The sequence below is a fragment of the Archocentrus centrarchus genome, chromosome 7 (genome assembly GCF_007364275.1).
Source record: "Archocentrus centrarchus isolate MPI-CPG fArcCen1 chromosome 7, fArcCen1, whole genome shotgun sequence".
Lineage (NCBI taxonomy): Eukaryota > Metazoa > Chordata > Actinopteri > Cichliformes > Cichlidae > Archocentrus > Archocentrus centrarchus.
This window is the reverse complement of record NC_044352.1, coordinates 14214396-14232701: the sequence shown is the minus strand read 5'-3', so window position 1 is coordinate 14232701 and position 18306 is coordinate 14214396. Positions and strand designations below refer to the sequence as shown.

The 18306-nt window shown below is 41.2% G+C and overlaps 1 protein-coding gene across 2 annotated transcripts in view; it reads right to left on the bottom strand.

Annotated features, from left to right (window-relative positions):
- LOC115782726 (serine/threonine-protein kinase WNK2) overlaps positions 1-17729 on the bottom strand; it is a 39868-nt gene extending 22139 nt beyond the window's left edge. For both annotated transcript variants that reach the window (XR_004020174.1, XM_030733107.1), the window contains exons 1-8: positions 16724-17729; positions 4837-5009; positions 4535-4755; positions 4272-4429; positions 2310-2398; positions 1716-1935; positions 461-746; positions 261-376 (exon numbers count right to left, since the gene is read on the bottom strand). Coding sequence is in view for 1 of the 2 variants with exons in the window: in XM_030733107.1 (XP_030588967.1) it covers positions 261-376; positions 461-746; positions 1716-1935; positions 2310-2398; positions 4272-4429; positions 4535-4755; positions 4837-5009; positions 16724-17371 (1911 nt within the window). In the remaining variant the exon portion in view is untranslated. The remainder of the gene's footprint in view (positions 1-260; positions 377-460; positions 747-1715; positions 1936-2309; positions 2399-4271; positions 4430-4534; positions 4756-4836; positions 5010-16723) is intronic.
- Between the last annotated feature and the right edge of the window lie 577 nt (positions 17730-18306).

Sequence of the window (18306 nt, the reverse complement as noted above, 5' to 3'; positions counted from 1 at the left end):
GTTACTCAAAATAAACAGGACATAACAAAAAGTAAGAATGTGATGATGAGATGAGGGCAAACAAACTTGTTTGCACAGACAAATAAATGTATGGAAAACACATGGGCACGTTATGTGAACATGTAAAGAAATGTGTGAATACTGCTGTGTGTGTTCAGTTTCAAGGTCAAGTGAGCAACTGCTCGTTCCAAAGAGTTTATGTTTTTATATAAATCTGAATGTACGTGGTTCACCAGGGTGTGTAAGCTCCTGATACAGACCTGCTGTGTTGCCATAGTAATAGGCTCGAGCAGGGACTGGTAGAGGACACTCTGCTGGCTGCTGTGGGAATCCGAGTACACAGTGGAGCCCATGCCACTGTCAAGTGTGCTGTCTGCTGCAGAGACACATAAATCATCCACTCATAAAAAGTCAAAGATTAGGCTCGTGCTTCTGAGTAGAAGAGAACAGAATCTCTTACATGTCACTGAGGTGGCACTGGCTGGAAGGGTATGCAGCCTGTTGTACTGGTCTGCCTCTGGTTCTTCTGGTTCCAGCACGAGAGGCTGCCCTACATGTGGAGCCCCAGCAGAGATGCCCAGAGATGGTGTCATCTGGGTGCTGTGTCCTCCTTCACCCTGATCCACTGCAGCTGCAGCTGCAGCAGACACTGTTCGCTCTCTTCTCCATTTGATCAGTGCCACACGGTCCCTGATCGACTTTCCCACAGTCTTAGCATCGCTCTCGTGGAAGAAGCCAGACTCCACCTGACAAAGAAAAGGGAAGAGCATGACTTCCAGGATATTTTTAGCAGTGAGCATGTGAGAGAAGAGAGGGCGCATATAAAAAGGGGAGTGTGTGAGGCAGATAGAAGGAGCAAGAAAAGGAAGGAAGAGAAAATCTATTTTAAGGGGATCAGAGCAGCGGGGAAACATCTCCTTTGTCTGCAGCTTGGGTCACTGTTCACAACAGAACTGTCTGCACTGTTACAACAAAATGTCGTCTTTCACTTCAGTGTTTACATCTGATGTACAAACATACAAAAATGTTGTGCTATGTAGTGCACTGTCTCAAGGTAAGTTTCATGAGGGAAATTTCTCCCTGTGCTATTCTCATGAAAGGTGTGATTTCTGAAGTTTTTCCCCTTATTGTGCACTACCCTTATTTTCCTCTCCTCAAATAGTCTTACAGTGACAGTTTTTACATTCATTATCTGAGGATAATACATTTGCTCCCATACCCCTATTAGGGCATTCTTATGGTGTTGAAGACTGTTCGATATGTGACACAAGTAGTTGACAAAAACTTGAAGTAGTGAGTATTATAGATCCCACAATGAGGACTGTCCATTTTTTCTGGACTGCGCTTTTATTGCTGGGCCTGTAGATACCTTATCTGACTGCATTCACTGGAGAAAACTGTGTAAACAAAAGGAAAAATCAAACTATACTCCTGGAACGGTAGAGCTAGTTATCACTAGCAATCTGCATTGTAGGATATTCCTTGAGCTGGGGGCATAACCAAAAGCTGGAACACAGTAGGCACCAAAGACATGCAAAGCATAACCAACTTTATAAATATCAAGGTGTAAAACTAATTACTTCGTGTATGTCTAGATGACAGTATGGTGTCAAAAAAGACACAAAAAGTAACAGAAACCACTCCCAGTAGTCAGCATTCAGATTTAACTTTTCACGTATGATCAAACTTCCGTACACCTAAAACTAGCCACTCACCATTTCCTGTGCCACAACCTCAGGGACCTCCTTCTCCAGGTCAAATGTGAACTCAATGGCCCCACTCTCCTTGTATTTCCCCTTTAACTTCTTGGGGTCCTCCACCCACAGCTTGAGAGCTATTGAGGACTTTTTTCCATCATCTTCCTCAGCTAGCTCCACCCTCACACCTGTGTCCTCAGCAAAAAAAGCATGATTCAACAGATCCTTGATCGTGTACCTGGGAGAAGAAAAAGAAAAGCTCTGACTCCAGTGCAAAGGTGTTCGAGATACAGCGTGGCCTCTACGCCCTATTACATGTACTTCCCAGATCATCAATCACTGTACCTAATCATGCTTCAATAAAAAACAAACAAATAAAATTTAAAAAAAAGGACAGCCACAAGAAACTAATTAAGGGTTATTTCCCCCCATGAGCATAAACTAATTATGTAACAGAATTGAAAGACACCCTGCAGATATGGAGAGAAACTGCAGTGCTGCTGAGAGCCCAACTGTCAGTGCCACAGCAATGAAGCGGGGGAGGTGAGACAAAGCATGAAAGACAAGAGGGCACCTTGTGGATACTGGACATCGGTGGGAACAGTCACTCACCTTTCCTCTTTCTTTTGGCAGATACACTCTCCAATGATCTCCTTGATTTCAGGATCCATGACCTTGTTGTAGCTGGCCGGCTTCACTCCCTGAGCAAAGGAAAATATAAACAAAACACAGTGGATATGCCATGAAAGGATGCCATGTTGATGAGAAATTATGACAAAAAAAAGGGAAAAAAGGAAAGAGTGAATGGAATTTCTTCGTGATGGTACACCCCAAATCTTATGTGTTTAGTATCACATACTCATACTCTGTAAAAAAAACAAAAAACACAGCAGCGATCAATTTGAATTCATGTCAGATCCCAAAAAGAATAAAAAGCATCCAAAAGAAAACTCTGGTAGCATTTTTTTGTAGTTTGAAGCACAAAACCCCATCTCACTCTCAGACACAGGCTTTTTTGAGTTCCCAGATAGCTGAAAAACTAATTTACACATGTTGGAGTGCCCAGATGTTGTTTTGTAAACTACAATTACAGTCAGTTGGTCCGAATTCTGGTGTTTTGACTGTGCAGACGGTCCTGAGTAGTCACAGCTGGTGTGGCTTAACAAGTTTGATACCTAATAGATTCTGGCTGAGCAGTACTTATAATACTGAACTCAACACTTATACTCAATTTCTTACACAGTTATTTTTAAGTGTGAGAGCCAGACTATATAAAACTTCTGATATCATTAATTCCAAAAAATCAAACATTTTCTGCATCAAAATAAACTAGATGTAAAGTATATGCATATATCTGGATTAACATTCCAGCCAATTATTCAGCTGGATGCTGCATCTCTTCAGGGAGTACACACAACATATAATGCTATTAGAGTTTCTCTTTGATCAGTCTCCTATTAACATCCCACTGTGGAAGGCACATTCATATGAATATAATGCAAAAAACAGCATCTACAGCATCTACAGAAGCATCTGCACTGATGCTTCTCCACCAATAATACGGGCTCATAGGCTGCTTTAACAGCTACTAACAGGTGAAAGAGTCTTCTTTTCAGTTCCATAATCAATACTCTTCATCAAGTCAGGAAGCTGATCATGAATTTAGACATCCTGCAAGCTGAAAGCAGATTACACTATGCTTTGCTAGCGAAAGGACACATACAGAAATACAGCCTTTAGGCTTCACCCAGAAAACAAAAGATCTCTGGATCTCTGTGTGACTCCATTTGGCTTATCAGCCAAAAATGGCAAAAAAAAAAAAAACATCCTAACGTTGCTATGCCATGTTCACAAAGCATGATCTTGAATTATTAATACATTAAATGCTACAAGCACGGTCTCTTCTAAAAGTCTCCTTCTTGCTGAACATTTTAGAAACCAAATTATACAGAGAAAACTTGTACTGAAAAGTATTGTTACATAAACCTATTAATCTCTTAATTTTAATAAATACTACATTTATCATTAAAAGGTTTTCCATTTAGTACTAGTGATAATGAGCAACTAGTGCAGCCCCCTTTTGTTTGTATGTCATAATTTATTTCAAGCATACTGTCACTATTGTTTATCATATTTCAATTTAGGGTTACTTAACATATTCATTAATGTTCAGAGGCTGGACACATCTCTAGGTTTCTGTTAAAATCTCTGGACTGTAAGCCCATTTTTGACAAATCATTACCATAATTTTAACATTAAAAATGCCATGATTCAATTTGCCTGCATGATTAGTGCTTCTGAAATTATCAATCTAAAAATTTTGACCAAAGTATTTTTCCCTGAATAGGTAAGTTTGGTGGAAACATACTAATGCAAATGGGAAGCGCCCTGATGTGCGAATAGTTAGAGTGCCGCATAACTGTAGCAGCCCTGGTCTGATTCCAGCTGAAGACCTTTGTTGCATGCTAAAGCCCTCTCTCCCTCTCCTTCTCCTTTCGGCGTGTCTCTTCACAGACAGCAGTCCAAAATAAATGCAAGAATTTAATATTACAAAAACTGCACAGCATGACTCACACTGGTAACTTTGCGGTATATTTGAGCAGCATTCTGACACTCAGAATAGGGATATTCAGAGGTGGCCATTTCTAGCATGCACATGCCAAAGGCGTAGACATCCACAGCCTCATCATAGTGCTCCTCGTACATCTCTGGAGCCATGAACTCTGGAGTACCTGCAATAAGAGGCAGAGAAAGCGTGAGTGCCCAGTTGACAAATTACTAATACTTCTTACTGTAAGGATCATAAAGCTGTAAAGTCACATTTTAAAGTCTCCTACCTATGACACTCTTAGCAAAGGAAGCTGCCTTGAGCGTTGCCAGTCCTAAATCCCCTATTTTCACAGACCCTGTAGGTCCAGTAATAAAGATGTTGTCACATTTGAGATCTCTATGGATGATGGGAGGCGTCCTCGTGTGGAGAAAGTGCAGGCCTTTCAGGATCTGTCTACACCAGCTCCTTAGCACTTTGGGCTTCATTACCTTGAAACGCTTTAGATAGCTGCATGAAGGAAAGGGAAACATGTTAGGTGATAATTAAATGAGCTGCAAAATCAAAGTATCTGCCTTCACCAATACTCACGTTTTTAGCGTTCCAGACGTCATGAGCTCTGTTACTAAAACAATGCACTTCTTTCCTTTAAGAGGTGACTCCCAGAAGTCGTAGAAACGGACAATGTTGGGATGCTGAAGACCCTTCAACATCTCTGCCTCCTCTTTAAAGCGCTGACGTTCCATTTTAGAAAGCTTACGATCCTAGAGGAAACGACAGATGAAGAAATATTGAATATGAAGCCATTACAATAATTCTAAAAACATATTTGCTTCATAAAAACTACCAGATGGAAGAGCATCTTATCGTTCCTGCACATTTTTTGCTTCCAGTATGCTTTTGCAAGTGGGAAAGACGGAGTGAGTGAGAAGGAGGTTAGTGTCAGTCTTTGAGACATATACACATCTCTAATTAGACGATATGTGCGTCAAAGCTGGTGACTGTCACACGTGTATGTGTGTGGGAACATTCAGATGGGTGCCTTTTTCAACCAGTAAGATGATTCTGCCCCATCTTTTTTTTTTTCTTCCTCTTTTGCAAACACATATTTTGAATGTAATATGGTCAGATGTGACCGCTCGCTTGTTAGCTTTGGTTAGTCCAAAAATGCTGAGGATGTGTAAAGAGACAAAGAGATGGCAAACCACAGCGAGAATGAACCCAGGCATTAACATGGTCACACCCATAAAATGCTGTGGCTAAAGGTTATGTGCCATCAATCTCTGCCATCTTTCTCAATCTCGTTCACTTGCTTTCCCACTCTCTTACTCCCTTTGGCCCCTCCCCCCACATCTGCAATCTATCTCCTCCTCTGCACCCCGACCACTCCCTTCTTCATCCCCAACATCCCCCACAATCACAAAAGCATCTTTGTAGCTTCTCCCTCTTTAATTCTCAGTTCCTGCTCTGGCAGCACCTTGCTTTATCTAGTGCTAGGTTGTGGTTTCTTTCCTGTGATTTCATTTGCTTTTTAAGGCCACTACATCAACGACTTACATAACACACACACACACACACACACACACACACACACACACACACACACACACACACACACACACACACACACACACACACACACACACACTCAACACTGTGCGGTGACTAGAAGCAAGACCCCACCCCTCACAGAGACCGACGACACTGATGGTGGAATGCAGTGAAAACAACCTAGCGGGATTTAATCTATTCAATTATTCAGCCAAAGTCAACTTTTTCTTAGATGAAACTGCAATTAAACAACGAGCGTGAAGAATCGAAAAATTAACAATGCTGCAATGCAAAGTGTTGAGGAGTGGATTGATGTGATGATAAAGCCTGGCGTGCATGTGTGAGAATGTGGCATGTCAGGTTTTTTTGTGTAAGTGTTTATGTGTGTGTGTGTGTGTGTGGTTGGGGGATTTTCACTGCACTCTTCTGAAGTCCCATGAATAATTCAGTTCTGCAGAGAACTCTTTCTACTGAAGCAAGCTGAGCAATGAAAGGCTTGTGCTGCCTAAGTTGGGCTGGGTTATCCCCAAGTGCTGTTTGTTGCACAGGAGCACCACATGGTCTGAAGCGTACCTGAAACACAGGTCTAAAAAAAGAGCAACAAAGAGCAATGAGGCAAACCGCTTAAAGCATGAGCGCTGCAGCTTTCCTCCCTTCAGGCAATGCTCTCCTCCTCTCCCCAGATTACTCTTTTTCCTTTCTTGCTTTCTTGATCTCATCTTTCAGGAAACCTGCTGCTTTTTCCTAATAACCTCAATTCAGAGCGTTTCCCAAGCTCCAGTCACACTCCCCACGCACCCCCCCCCCACCTCCATTTGCACCCTCACTTGTCTTTCCCTCTTAGCAGACATTGGGGCTTCTGCATAATTCAGAAGCCACATGCAGGCTCAGAGGCGTGGTTCACTGCATCGAGAGTTACGCACACACACACACATGCTTTTGCACACTGAGAAAACAGAAGAATGTCACTTCAATGCATCACACAGAGAAGACAAGTAGTATCACATGAGCACAAAACTAAAACTAAAAACCAAACAAAAATGCCCCTCAATTTCTTCATAGTCACTATAGTGGTCACGTGACTCATTACAGTACATTTGCTATCCAAACTGTGCTCCAAACAGGCCGTTTAATGTTTGTGTGCATGTGTGTGCTTGTATTGTTTTCATACCTGTGCTTCATAGCAGAGCGTGCAAGTGCTCAGGTGAGGGCACACGCATACACACACTGACAGGACAGAAAAATAGATAGTGACATTATCAGGAAGCAATCTTTAAACCTGTGCTCCACACTGCTGCCACCCACTATATCTGTGTGTTCGACTCTATTAGTTCCACAGCTCTGCTAGCTCATGCAGCGACACATACATATCAGAATGAGAAACTAAAACACTGGGTTTCTGGGCACTGGAGGAATGGATTAAAATATTAGACCTGGAAAATCTGCAAGGTTAATGCAGCATACAAATGTGGTGTTAAAATCAAGTTCCTGACCTAATGTCACATGTCACTTTAAGTATCCACTTAGGAATAGTGTACTGTTATTGTGCCCAGTTACTTTACCTGAGGATTTAAGGATAATTATAAGAAAGATGTAAGAGTTACACTGCCTAATGAGAGGAGCTTACTCATTTTATATAAAAGGCTTTAGCTGTTTCCCTAAAGATTACTGATATAATCAACTATGCTTAATATAACTCTCAGGGCAGAGCATAGCATGAACATTCCCTTAGTCTGGCATTTGAGACACATTGAAGAAACTAATGCTAATCCCAATTATGGTATATATTAGCATCTGGTATCACTCCAAATGTATCATGTTGCATGATCCCAGATCTCTCTCTATGAGAAATTAACACCCCTCTCTGATAGAAGAATCAATTCACAATCCATCTGAAAACATAGAAAAATGTCCAATAGAACAATGCCTAGGTTGTGAAGTGCCAGCATACAAAATGAGTGGCTAATGTGGTGCTGAAGAGCACTGAGGAAAGCCAGCTTGACACACTTGCAATCACAACGTACAAATATAGCTGGTAATGAACGTTGTTCTCAAATAGGAATTATTTATAAATAACAGAGAAAATTACAAATAAAATAATTTTAATACTTTGAATAATCATATTCCTGGCCCCTGAAAAAAAAAACAAAAACAAAAAAACAACACAACCACTAACCTATACGGGACTAGAACATTATTTTCAACCCCATTAAGGTCCTCTCTTCAATCAAATATGATTCACCCACAGCAAAAAGCTACTGAAACCAAAGTATTCCCAAGCAAAACAGATTAGGACAGTAATTTGTGGACACCAATCAGTGTTTCTTTTTTAGTGCATCACAGTACCCCTGATGAGACAAAGTCTACAAGCTCTTACCCAATACACAAATGAGATCCACATCCAAAACACTAAATGTATTAGGAAAGAAATAAGATTCAGCATTAGTCCTAATTATGTCAGCCAAATTACAAATTGTCTGGCTGTTTCTTTGCCACCACAACGTAAGCGTTCCTAATTACTATTTCCGCTTTACCTAATTAACTTGGCCTCATCCTGATCCGTAGTTAACAAGGAACAGATTAACAACACTGGGACTTTGTAACAATAATGTGATGGGGATTTGTATTCAAACAACTTGTCAACAACTTGTAATATTATTTAAAAAAAAAAAAAAAAAAGACAGCTGAACTCATATTTATTCACATATTTTTTTGTCAAAAAAAATTAAGATCAAGAAAATATTTTACCTGAGTGTAAATTACATTGTAATTCCATTAAAACATGACAAATGTACACATCCTAAAAGGCTGAAATCACAAAGCAAACCGGCCTTAGTGCTGCATCTTAACCTTGCAATGAAAAGCTAAGATTTAGTCTCAATCCCAATGATGATGTGACACTTTATTAATCAATGCATATTCCCTTAGCAAGGAAGGTGGTATGATAATTTACTTGGCCACCCTTTCCACCCATCCTTAATAACAGATGACTACTGCAGTGCTTCCGATGCTGTAACAAAAGCTGGTGCAGGGTGAGCCATGAGCCAGCAGACTGCCCGCAGCTGAATTGTGTCCCATCAGTCATGACTGCAGGAGGCTTTGACCAGCAGCTGTGCCAGTAACCATTATTCCTGTATTCAATGTTATACGCCTGCCATACAGCCACGGTAAACCCAAGCCATGTAAAATGGTATACCCGGCGTTCAGGGTGGCACAGTGTAATGGTTTAAAGAAGAAAAGGCTGGTGAGATGTCTGAAAGAGACAAATATGTTTGCTTCGCCCAGCCTTGGGAGGGAGGAGCCAAAAAGACAGAACAACATCCAAGATGAGAAGCCACTCGGATACGACAGAAAACAACAATCAGACTATGACCAAATGATTACTTTGCTGTTTGGGTGTCAAAAGAGTGAGCTAACAAAACGGAAAGGGAGAGACAAGAAGAAGCTATAAGGAGGAGGAGCATCACAGACACTCTGAGAACAGAAGAAAAACAGAGCAAGATATTATATCACTGCTCAACTAAATGAATGAAATGAACTGAAAGTTGATCATAATAAGGCCACTTATGATGGCTGCTTGAGTGTTTCTGTGTATGAGTGTGTCTAGCTGATTGTGACCAGTAGTTGGCCAAAGCAGATTAAAGCATACAAACCTCCTATAAAGGCCGTAGGCCGACGAGAAAGTTCTTTGACAGAAAGCAAAACAATTTTTTAATACTTACTTGCCTCCTCAAGAGACCAGCAGTGGTGGATGACAACTGAAGAACGGATTTGCAACGTTATGAATGTTTAAGAAATCAGATAAGCATAAATATTGGGCTTTATTCTTCATTAGGACAGGTAAGAAAGTATAGGGTAATTTATAGTTTAACTTATTTGTTAAAGTTGACTTTACTTGAAATTAGTGCAGCAGGTTTAAGAGTTTTTGATTATGAAGAAATATAATTTATAGGAATAACTAAACAAAAAGATGTGAAAAATGAAATCTGGTATGTATTTAGTAGAATGCATCACAAAAGTTGCACACTCCCTTATTTTTTGGTCTGGATCATTTTGGCTGAGAGCTGAAAATAATTAAATATTTTTTGTGACAATTATCTGCTTCAAGAAAAAAAAGTGAAAATATTCTGTATGTATATGACTCATACATAATAAATTACCTTTTTGGTATTATTATGGTATTTCTGCAGCCAGGCAGCAAATAGATCACGATTTTTTTTCTATTCATTTCTGCCTGTGTCCAGCACAACCCGAGGTACAACAGCTGGTGGTGACACCTTCAACACACGGACACCAAGCGTTGATGATTAATGGTAAAACGGTCACTCAGACCCATTGTAAAAACCATGGAGGAGCTGACAGAGTGGCTACAAATAGCTGCGGCGCTATGATACACCGGGTGGCAAATTTTACCCATCTGCTCTGAACTTCAGACAAATTCTCAAATGCACTCAGTGTCCATGTAAATGACTAAAGCCTAATGTGGCCAGCGTGGACTGGTGCAAGCCAGAAAGTGAGTGTAGAGGGTGGAGGGTGGACAGACTCGCACATGTCCTGCACTGCACAGATCACTGATGATGAGGGTTGGCACTGAGATAAGGACATGAACAATGATTTGTTGAGAAGAGCTGCCCTGACTTGAACTGGGTGCCCTGCCTAACCTCCCTCCCTTTACAATTTTAGAAGCCGCTGCAGTGTTGGGGAACAGAGCCACTTAGACTGCCTTTATTCAGTATAATACTCTGGCCCAGACTAAATGGGCAGCACATCAGAAAGAGGGACTCCTGCATTGTTTAATCACAGAATTCTTACAGCAAATACAACAACCACAAATTCAGATTTAACAGCACATTTGAGGATTTATAAATAAAATAAGCTGCCAGCATAAATGTTAATTGGAGTTTACAGTAATAGTGACTTAAGATGGAAGTGCTACAGTGAGGCCATTTGTTTTTCAGTCATTACATAAACAGCTTAGTGATGCAGAGACCAACTAGTGTGTGTATTAAAGTAACCCTTGTCTTCATACCACTGAGCCTAAGCAGGAGGCCTTAACAGGATACAGAGGTGCTCCAGGTTTGTTCATACAAATGACCTTCTTGAATTCCAAAAGGGATTACTAGTCCTAATGAGCTGTTGTGACACTTTCTATTGTTGGGGGGGAGGAAAGCAGGCAGTCAAAGGCCATTTAGCTAAATGTCCTAATGTAAGGTGTAGCTCTGAAAGCTGCTCACTGAATCCTGGTATAAACTGTTAAGTCAGACGTACTGGCATAGCAAGTCAGATATTATATTTTGACCACGGGATATAAACTGTCTGGAGCATGGCAACATGTGTCAGCTTTAATAAAAGTCTGACCACTGTGGTATTTAAGTCAAAACATAGCACAGCATACAAGAGGTCTGATAGCCACCTCTGTAACTGATGGACCATTTTCAGCAAACCCTAATGTGGAGCTTCAATTACTAATTAACTGAAAATTGCTCTGCAGCTCCCTGATAAACATTTAACAATGTCGGCTTTGAACAGCTATAACATCAGTGCCGTTTTCAGTCCAAGACATTTTATAACATCAATAAGGACAAAGAGGTATGGCATGAACTGACCACAGTATTGAATTGCATTGGGCTGAACAATACCACAAACCTAATGCTTAAAATGGACAAAATATCACATCTCATGGGAATTATAATTGATAGGATACCTATTTATTTTTTCCCCACCTGTCTATACTGTAGTTTTTTATACTAAAAATAATAAACCTTCTGTAACGGCCTCCTTAACCAAAACTCTGCTTAAACTGCAGTAAGGGAGTTATCCAATTTTTTTTTTAATCTAACTGTAAACATTCTGATTTCCTTGTCAAAATAACAAGAGTGGTGTGTCTGTATGGATATGCTCTCAGGTATCCTTGCTAAAGAGTAGGATAAAAATCATTTATTCCTTTGCATTTTTCTCTTTTTACACAATGTGGGACAAAGAGCATGAATAAACCAACATACCAGGTCAGAGTTTTTAAGCAAGCATCATTTTACCAGTCAAGACATGCTGTGGATTTACTATTCACAGCTGAAGGAGGGAGGGCGAGAAAGTAGACAATCCTCTAAACACAATTCTGGGTTTGTGTTATTGTTTGTGCTGTCATTCAAATTAGGTTCTTTCTAACGCCATTTAAGGAAAGGGGATGGGTAACATTTATGGCTTCATCAATAGACTACATATAGCTCATGCCTGGGCTATATTCATAAGGATAAGTGATGGTTACTTGGTCCAATTAGGTTGCATCTTGAACAAGAGAGTGACCAGCGTTTTCATGCAGGTATACAGCTGACACGCTTTGATGCTGTTAAATTAATGGAAATGACTGCATGTTTGCTCGGAAAGAGGCTTTACACTGTACAAGACACAACATGTTTGCCAGCAACTGTTTTCTATACATTAGATTTCATTTTTATTAACCTCTTTCACACCTGCCAGAGCTACACCACACGCCACAATGCCGTAGCTCCAGCAGGCATATCTGTCTTTGCTATTGCTATTCGGTTGGCTGGGTGACGCAGAAATTCAGACGTGACGAAAGATGGGGCAACAGATAAGGCACAGCCACAGTGACTGGCTCTACATGCTGCCCAGGGCCCGTCAGTGCCATATGGGCTGTAAACAATGACCCATTTGGGCAGTTCCAACTTTGTTTTCCTTTTTCCATCTGTGCAGACAAGGAGGTGACGTGTTGTTACACATGTTAATCCACAGAGAAAGCAGGGCTCCAAAGCATGGTATCATCTTGTAAAATAGCTCAATCTATGATTACACTAAAATCCAGTATTTGGAGTCGAGACACAGACCTAGTGAGTCAGCTGCTGGGTTTGTTTGGTTCAAGAAATCCAAAATCTTCAGCAAAGACAGGCGGCCTGATAACACTGCCGTGGCATCATTGCCAACTCTGCAGTCACAGGCTGAAAAAAAAAGAGATTTAATCTACAAAATAAGCTCACTGCCAAATACCTGAGAAGTCTGCAAAAGGTCAGAAGTAAACTGTCTGCAAGTGTGCACACAGCATTCAACACTGAGATAAAAATGAATGCACTGAGCCACAAGCAGTAGAAAGAAAAAGTTTCCAAAGTTTAGAAAATTAACTCCAGTGAGCAATTATGATTAAGACAAAGCAAAAAGAATCACAGGAAGTGTTTCTTCTCAACAATAAAAGGACTAAAAACAGGCATCCTTCTCTCACATTAACATCCTTGCATGAGCCAGGGCCATCTGTGATATGCCAGCAGCCTGGCACAGAAACAGAGATGTGGGGGAGATGGGCATGGAAGGGAAGGGGCAGGGTTGAGAGAGACGAGAGAGGAAGAGAGAAAAAATAAACACGAGACCAGATTAAAATTTCTAGGCACGAAAGCCGTGTGACCATGAGAAGGTGGGAAAACAGTGGAAAGATCTCTTGTTTCTCTGTCTTCCATGGGGGTATCTCCTGTTTTCCACAACAGTTCGCTTGGAATGGCAAAGCTGGCACCATGCACATTTAAGATTTTACTCCTGGGTTTGACATGTTTACTCTAAACTACTTCAGGTGCAGTTTTAAGACTCGCTGAAACCTGTACTTTACTATTCTGTTGAATGTGACCAAGATCCGGTGTGAATGTGGGCGGGAGAGCTCGAAGTCTGTGCAGTGACTTTTAACATGCGTTAACAGTGTAATAGTATGAAGCAAGCTCAACTTAGTCAGGGCCTCGTGACGCACCAGAAGTACATTTACTCTTTTAAATGAAGGATACCTGGAAATCACTTTGGTGTCTACAACCAATTAATTTTACTGTCTGAATATTCTCTGTGATTCTCTGCTAATGCCAATAGATTAATAAATATTATCAGCTTTATACCTGCAGCATAAAACAAATAGGGACCAAGTACAGAAACATATTTATGCACTTTTTGCATCACTAACTGAATGCATACAAATATAGTTTGCCTACTGAAGCTCTGCAGCATTACTAACATTCAGCTCCCTAACACAGTTATTGCTCACAAAGAATATCATGATCAGGAGAAGAATATAGTGAAAGGGTAGCTTTTTTACAGCTCGTGTAGATGTGCTGGTCATTGTTTTTGAAACTGTGACGTCAGCACAGCCCAGTGACCATTTGAACACAAGCTAGCGGCATGCTTGATCCATTATAGTCTTCTGCTAAATGCCAGTAAAAAAAAAAGAAAATGCTGGAATTAGAATAAACTCAAAACAGGAAACGATGGAGGAGGTTTTCTGCAGAACATCTCATTTTTCTAAATGTTGCAGAAATCTTCCTCTGTGCCATCTAGAAATCTCTATACTCCTGCACTGGTGTGTCATAGAAATGCTGGCAGAGACTGATCTGCTTGCACAATCGTGCCTCCAGCCTGGATGTGCTGACCACTCCAGGTTAAAAAAAAAAAAAAAAAAAGGGGAAAAAAAGGGAGATGCACGGCAAGCCGAAACAACGCCAATGAACACTGCACAACATCATTCGCGATATCTGTTTTGGCACGGGCCGCTGTGCAGCTAAAGAAAAGAGCTTGCATAAACTACCTGTTATGTTTGCAGTATATATTACTTTGGTGATCCAGCCAGGTTCAAAGAGCACCAAATTGAAAACTCTGCCTTTAGGCTCAATATACCCTACCAACCTATTGATCTCACTTCTTAGTTCATCCCTGCAGTGATTCTATCCTGATTACAGACAATAACGTAGTGTATGTTTACTCGTTCTTATGCTTTCTTTGAGAATAAAGAATCTCATTTGCTGAACTGCAGTCTGCACATCAAGATGATTACAAATACTCATAATTAAGAAGTGTGCTGTTGACCTAACTACAGAATGCAGCAACACTAAATGAAAATTAATTCTGACTCTGTGAACTATAGTAGCGTAAATATATACTGAAACATCCAGAATGACAGAATAAATAATGTTTAAACTCCACATTTTGAAGCTCCTCAAATATAACTTTAAACATCTTTTCTTAGTCCTCCGTAATATTAACGGTAACACATTTGGACTGGACAAGATATCCGAAATATCAATTAATCTAATGATGATTTTCTAAATTAGTTAGTCTATAAAATATCATCCATCCATCCATCCATCCGTCCGTCCATCCATCCATCCATCCATCCATCCATCCATCCATCCATCCATTTTCTTGCCTTATATCTTGTATTATGTGACAAACTGTAAATTCCAGAGAAAACATCATTTGGGAATGCAGAATCATCCATTTCTGATAGACAGCACTAACAAATAGCTGCAACTGACTTATTAATCGACAAACTGCTGCAGCTGAATTCTTGAGATGTCACTAAAGAGGTAAGGAAATTCCTTTGTAAGACATTTAATGATTCAAGTGGCCAATTAAGAAAATAAATTGATAATAATTGCCTAAACTATATCTGCAATGACAATTTAGGTACACATGAATGAGCTCTGCATATTATTTTGCTTATCCAACAGTTCCTAATGGAAGACCATCAGCTTAAAGCTACAACAGCATATATGAAATGACAAGATGACCATTTGCATCATGATTAACGTCCATTGTCGACTGTCCACTAGAGAGAGTTTTAATCTGTCTGTAGGGAAAAATAAAATAGAGTAAACAGCTCTGTGTTCCACATTCTCCATCCACTGAACTGAGCTTAACTGCAGCTTTGAGTTATCCAGTTGAGGAAGGTATGCGACTGCTTCCTGCTGTCACCCTGCATGATATCACCATCCAAACGAAGCCTCGGTGTGTCTTTACTCATTGTTCTCCAATGGCATGTTATCTTTAAAGTCCTTTTATGGATGCTATGTGTCACTGCCTTGTGATGCTAAAGTCAGACAAAACAGGTTTAATTCCTCCCAGTGAAGGAAGCAGTCTGCATTCTTTCATCTCACTGGGTACTGACGCAGCATGTTTTCAGTACCACAGGCAAAGTATTCACTGAGGCCACTGACTGCCACAAGGCTCCCAGCAGGCTATGGGACAGGTTCAGCTGCTTCCTGTCTGCTCACCTCCTGTTACACAGAGGGTGCGATGCAGGGAGTAGCACCACTAATAACATGCCGGCACACTGCTGGGAGAGCGCGAACGCAGGCATCTCCTGCACTGTCCACTGCAATAATTGAGCTGAGTGTCATCACGTAATAAGCTGGTCAAACTGCTACAGAAAATGAAGGCTGTCTGAGCACCCACAATTTAAAATTAATCTTTGACAATATTATCTAAATTGTGGAGAAATAACAAATCACAGGACGTGTTTTTCGTTCTTTGAGGGGGCCAGTCATGCTGACCGTAGTCCCCCTTAAGCCTCCTGGGAGAGAGGGAGAGAGAATAATCCTTGTTGCCGTCTCAGAAGGATGGAAATAATTAGTTAATACCTTTGCACAGTCTAAGCTTGTGATTTTCTTGTGTCTATGTAATTCAAGAAAACTGACTCCCCTTGTGTGTTTGCACAACTGTCGATAGCCATACTTCAATGATGGTATGTTCCTACGTGTCAGCAGCTAATGCTTGTCAATCAGTTTTCCTGTGTAAACCATTTAAAATATAGTGGTAACCAATGTGCAACTCAGCATAGTCCTTCATGAGACTACAGGCTGATTGACAGCTCCCTGAAGACATCTCCGTTACACTATCATGATGAGTGAGAACACAGAGGAGACGAGATAGAGGGCTTCCTGTGGGAGTCAGGCACTCTTCCACTAATATTAATCACTGATATGTTTATTGAAGAGGGAAGAATGTGAAAATACTTCTAGATGGCTGTTGTCACCATCCATCTGATGGATTAAAATGTGAAAAATAAGCCTCTTTATGAATATGCTTTGTCTTTAACTGCTGCATATACAGTTCATGGGTGTCACACAAATCTTGTAAATGAGATGGGACAATTTTACTGTTTTACCTGCAGCTCACACCAAGCCACCTCCACCCAGGTCTCAGTATCCAGGCCTTTGTAGACGGTCTTGAAGGAACCTCGTCCCAGCTCAATGTCAAATTTGAGAAACCGTCCTCCCGGAGATGTGGAGACTGCCTTCATCTCTGCCTCCTCCTCGTTCTCCTCGCTGGCTGCCTTGACAGCAGCTTTACCACCATCACTGCATGTAACATTTAACGCATCTCCACCTTTCTCCTTGTCCTCATCGGCGCTGGCGCTCTCTGTTGCACTGTCTTTAAGCCCGCCTTGACTTTCAGTGCTGGATCCCTCCTGTATCCCACAATTAGTCCCCCTTGACCTGTCCACAATTGTTCGCAGGTTAATGTTTAGGATCTTACTCCTGCTATTACATTCAGGTGCTTCAAAGGCCTGCTCATCTGTGTCTGAAAACCACAAACTTCTCCTGATGAATCTCTGATGCACATTCCTCTGATAACTGGAGGAAGGATAAGCGCTGGGGTCACTTCCACCTCTCACTACAGAGTCCACCAGACTGACAGGCCCATCATCCATTGCCTCATACACACTCAGGGCCGGTTCACCCTGAGTCTTGGGTACAGACGGATATTTCGGGTCTTGATGGCCCCCGGAGCCCGATTTAGATTCCGGCTCCATGGTGACTTAAAAGTTCAGTCACTTTGGTTTCCAGGTCATTCGTGCCATCATGGGTAGATTTTCCAACACGCAGATTTACACATGAATACCTGCAGCGCCCACTCGGTGACGCAGTTTGCCGGGAGAGGCCCTTAACAACACCGGGATGGATGACATAGACAAGATTTCATCCGATAAAAAGAAAAAAAAAAAAAAAACCTGCAAAAAAATGTGACACGTCCCAGTTAGTGAAACAAAATTGACAAATTTCTGATACATACAGCATCGCTAAAGCTATCGATGGGCTTTATGCATGTTATTAATTACTGAGAAGTTAGCGGCTGTCAGAGGGGATCGACGGAAAGACAAGCCCAGGAGTTAAAGCATTGCCTGCAGAAACAATCGTCGTCCAGGTGACCGAGAAACTAGCAAGCTGTCTTCGGCGACACAAGTTTGGCAACTAGCTAGCACTAAATTGCCCTCAGTATTCTCACAATATTACCTGGCATTCAAATATTGACATAAGGAAATTAGGCACGACTTACCTTGTTAAAAAAAAAAAAAAACGACCACACACCCTTGGGTACACTCACGCTCGTGATACAAGGCAAACCTGCCAGGTCCAGTCACAGAAAAAAAGCCTCGCCAACGTTAGCTGACTGTCCACGACAAAAGGTGGACTTCAAAACGCCCTATCTGCATATTATCTCCATTTTCACGCACAGGAGCCGCCCCAACGATCGCAAACAAATTCGGGCTTTGTTAACTGAACACATACCGCATGCTGACAAGAAATAACAGACGATTTTTTTTTGTATTTATCTCCTTTTAAGTCCCTGCATCCCTCTCTTCGGTTGCAGCTCCCGATGCGAGGTCTCCCCACTGTTTCTTCTTCTTCTTCGCGGCCGTGTAAGTAAATAGCACACAGGTCGCTTTAAGACTCGCGGATTTTTATT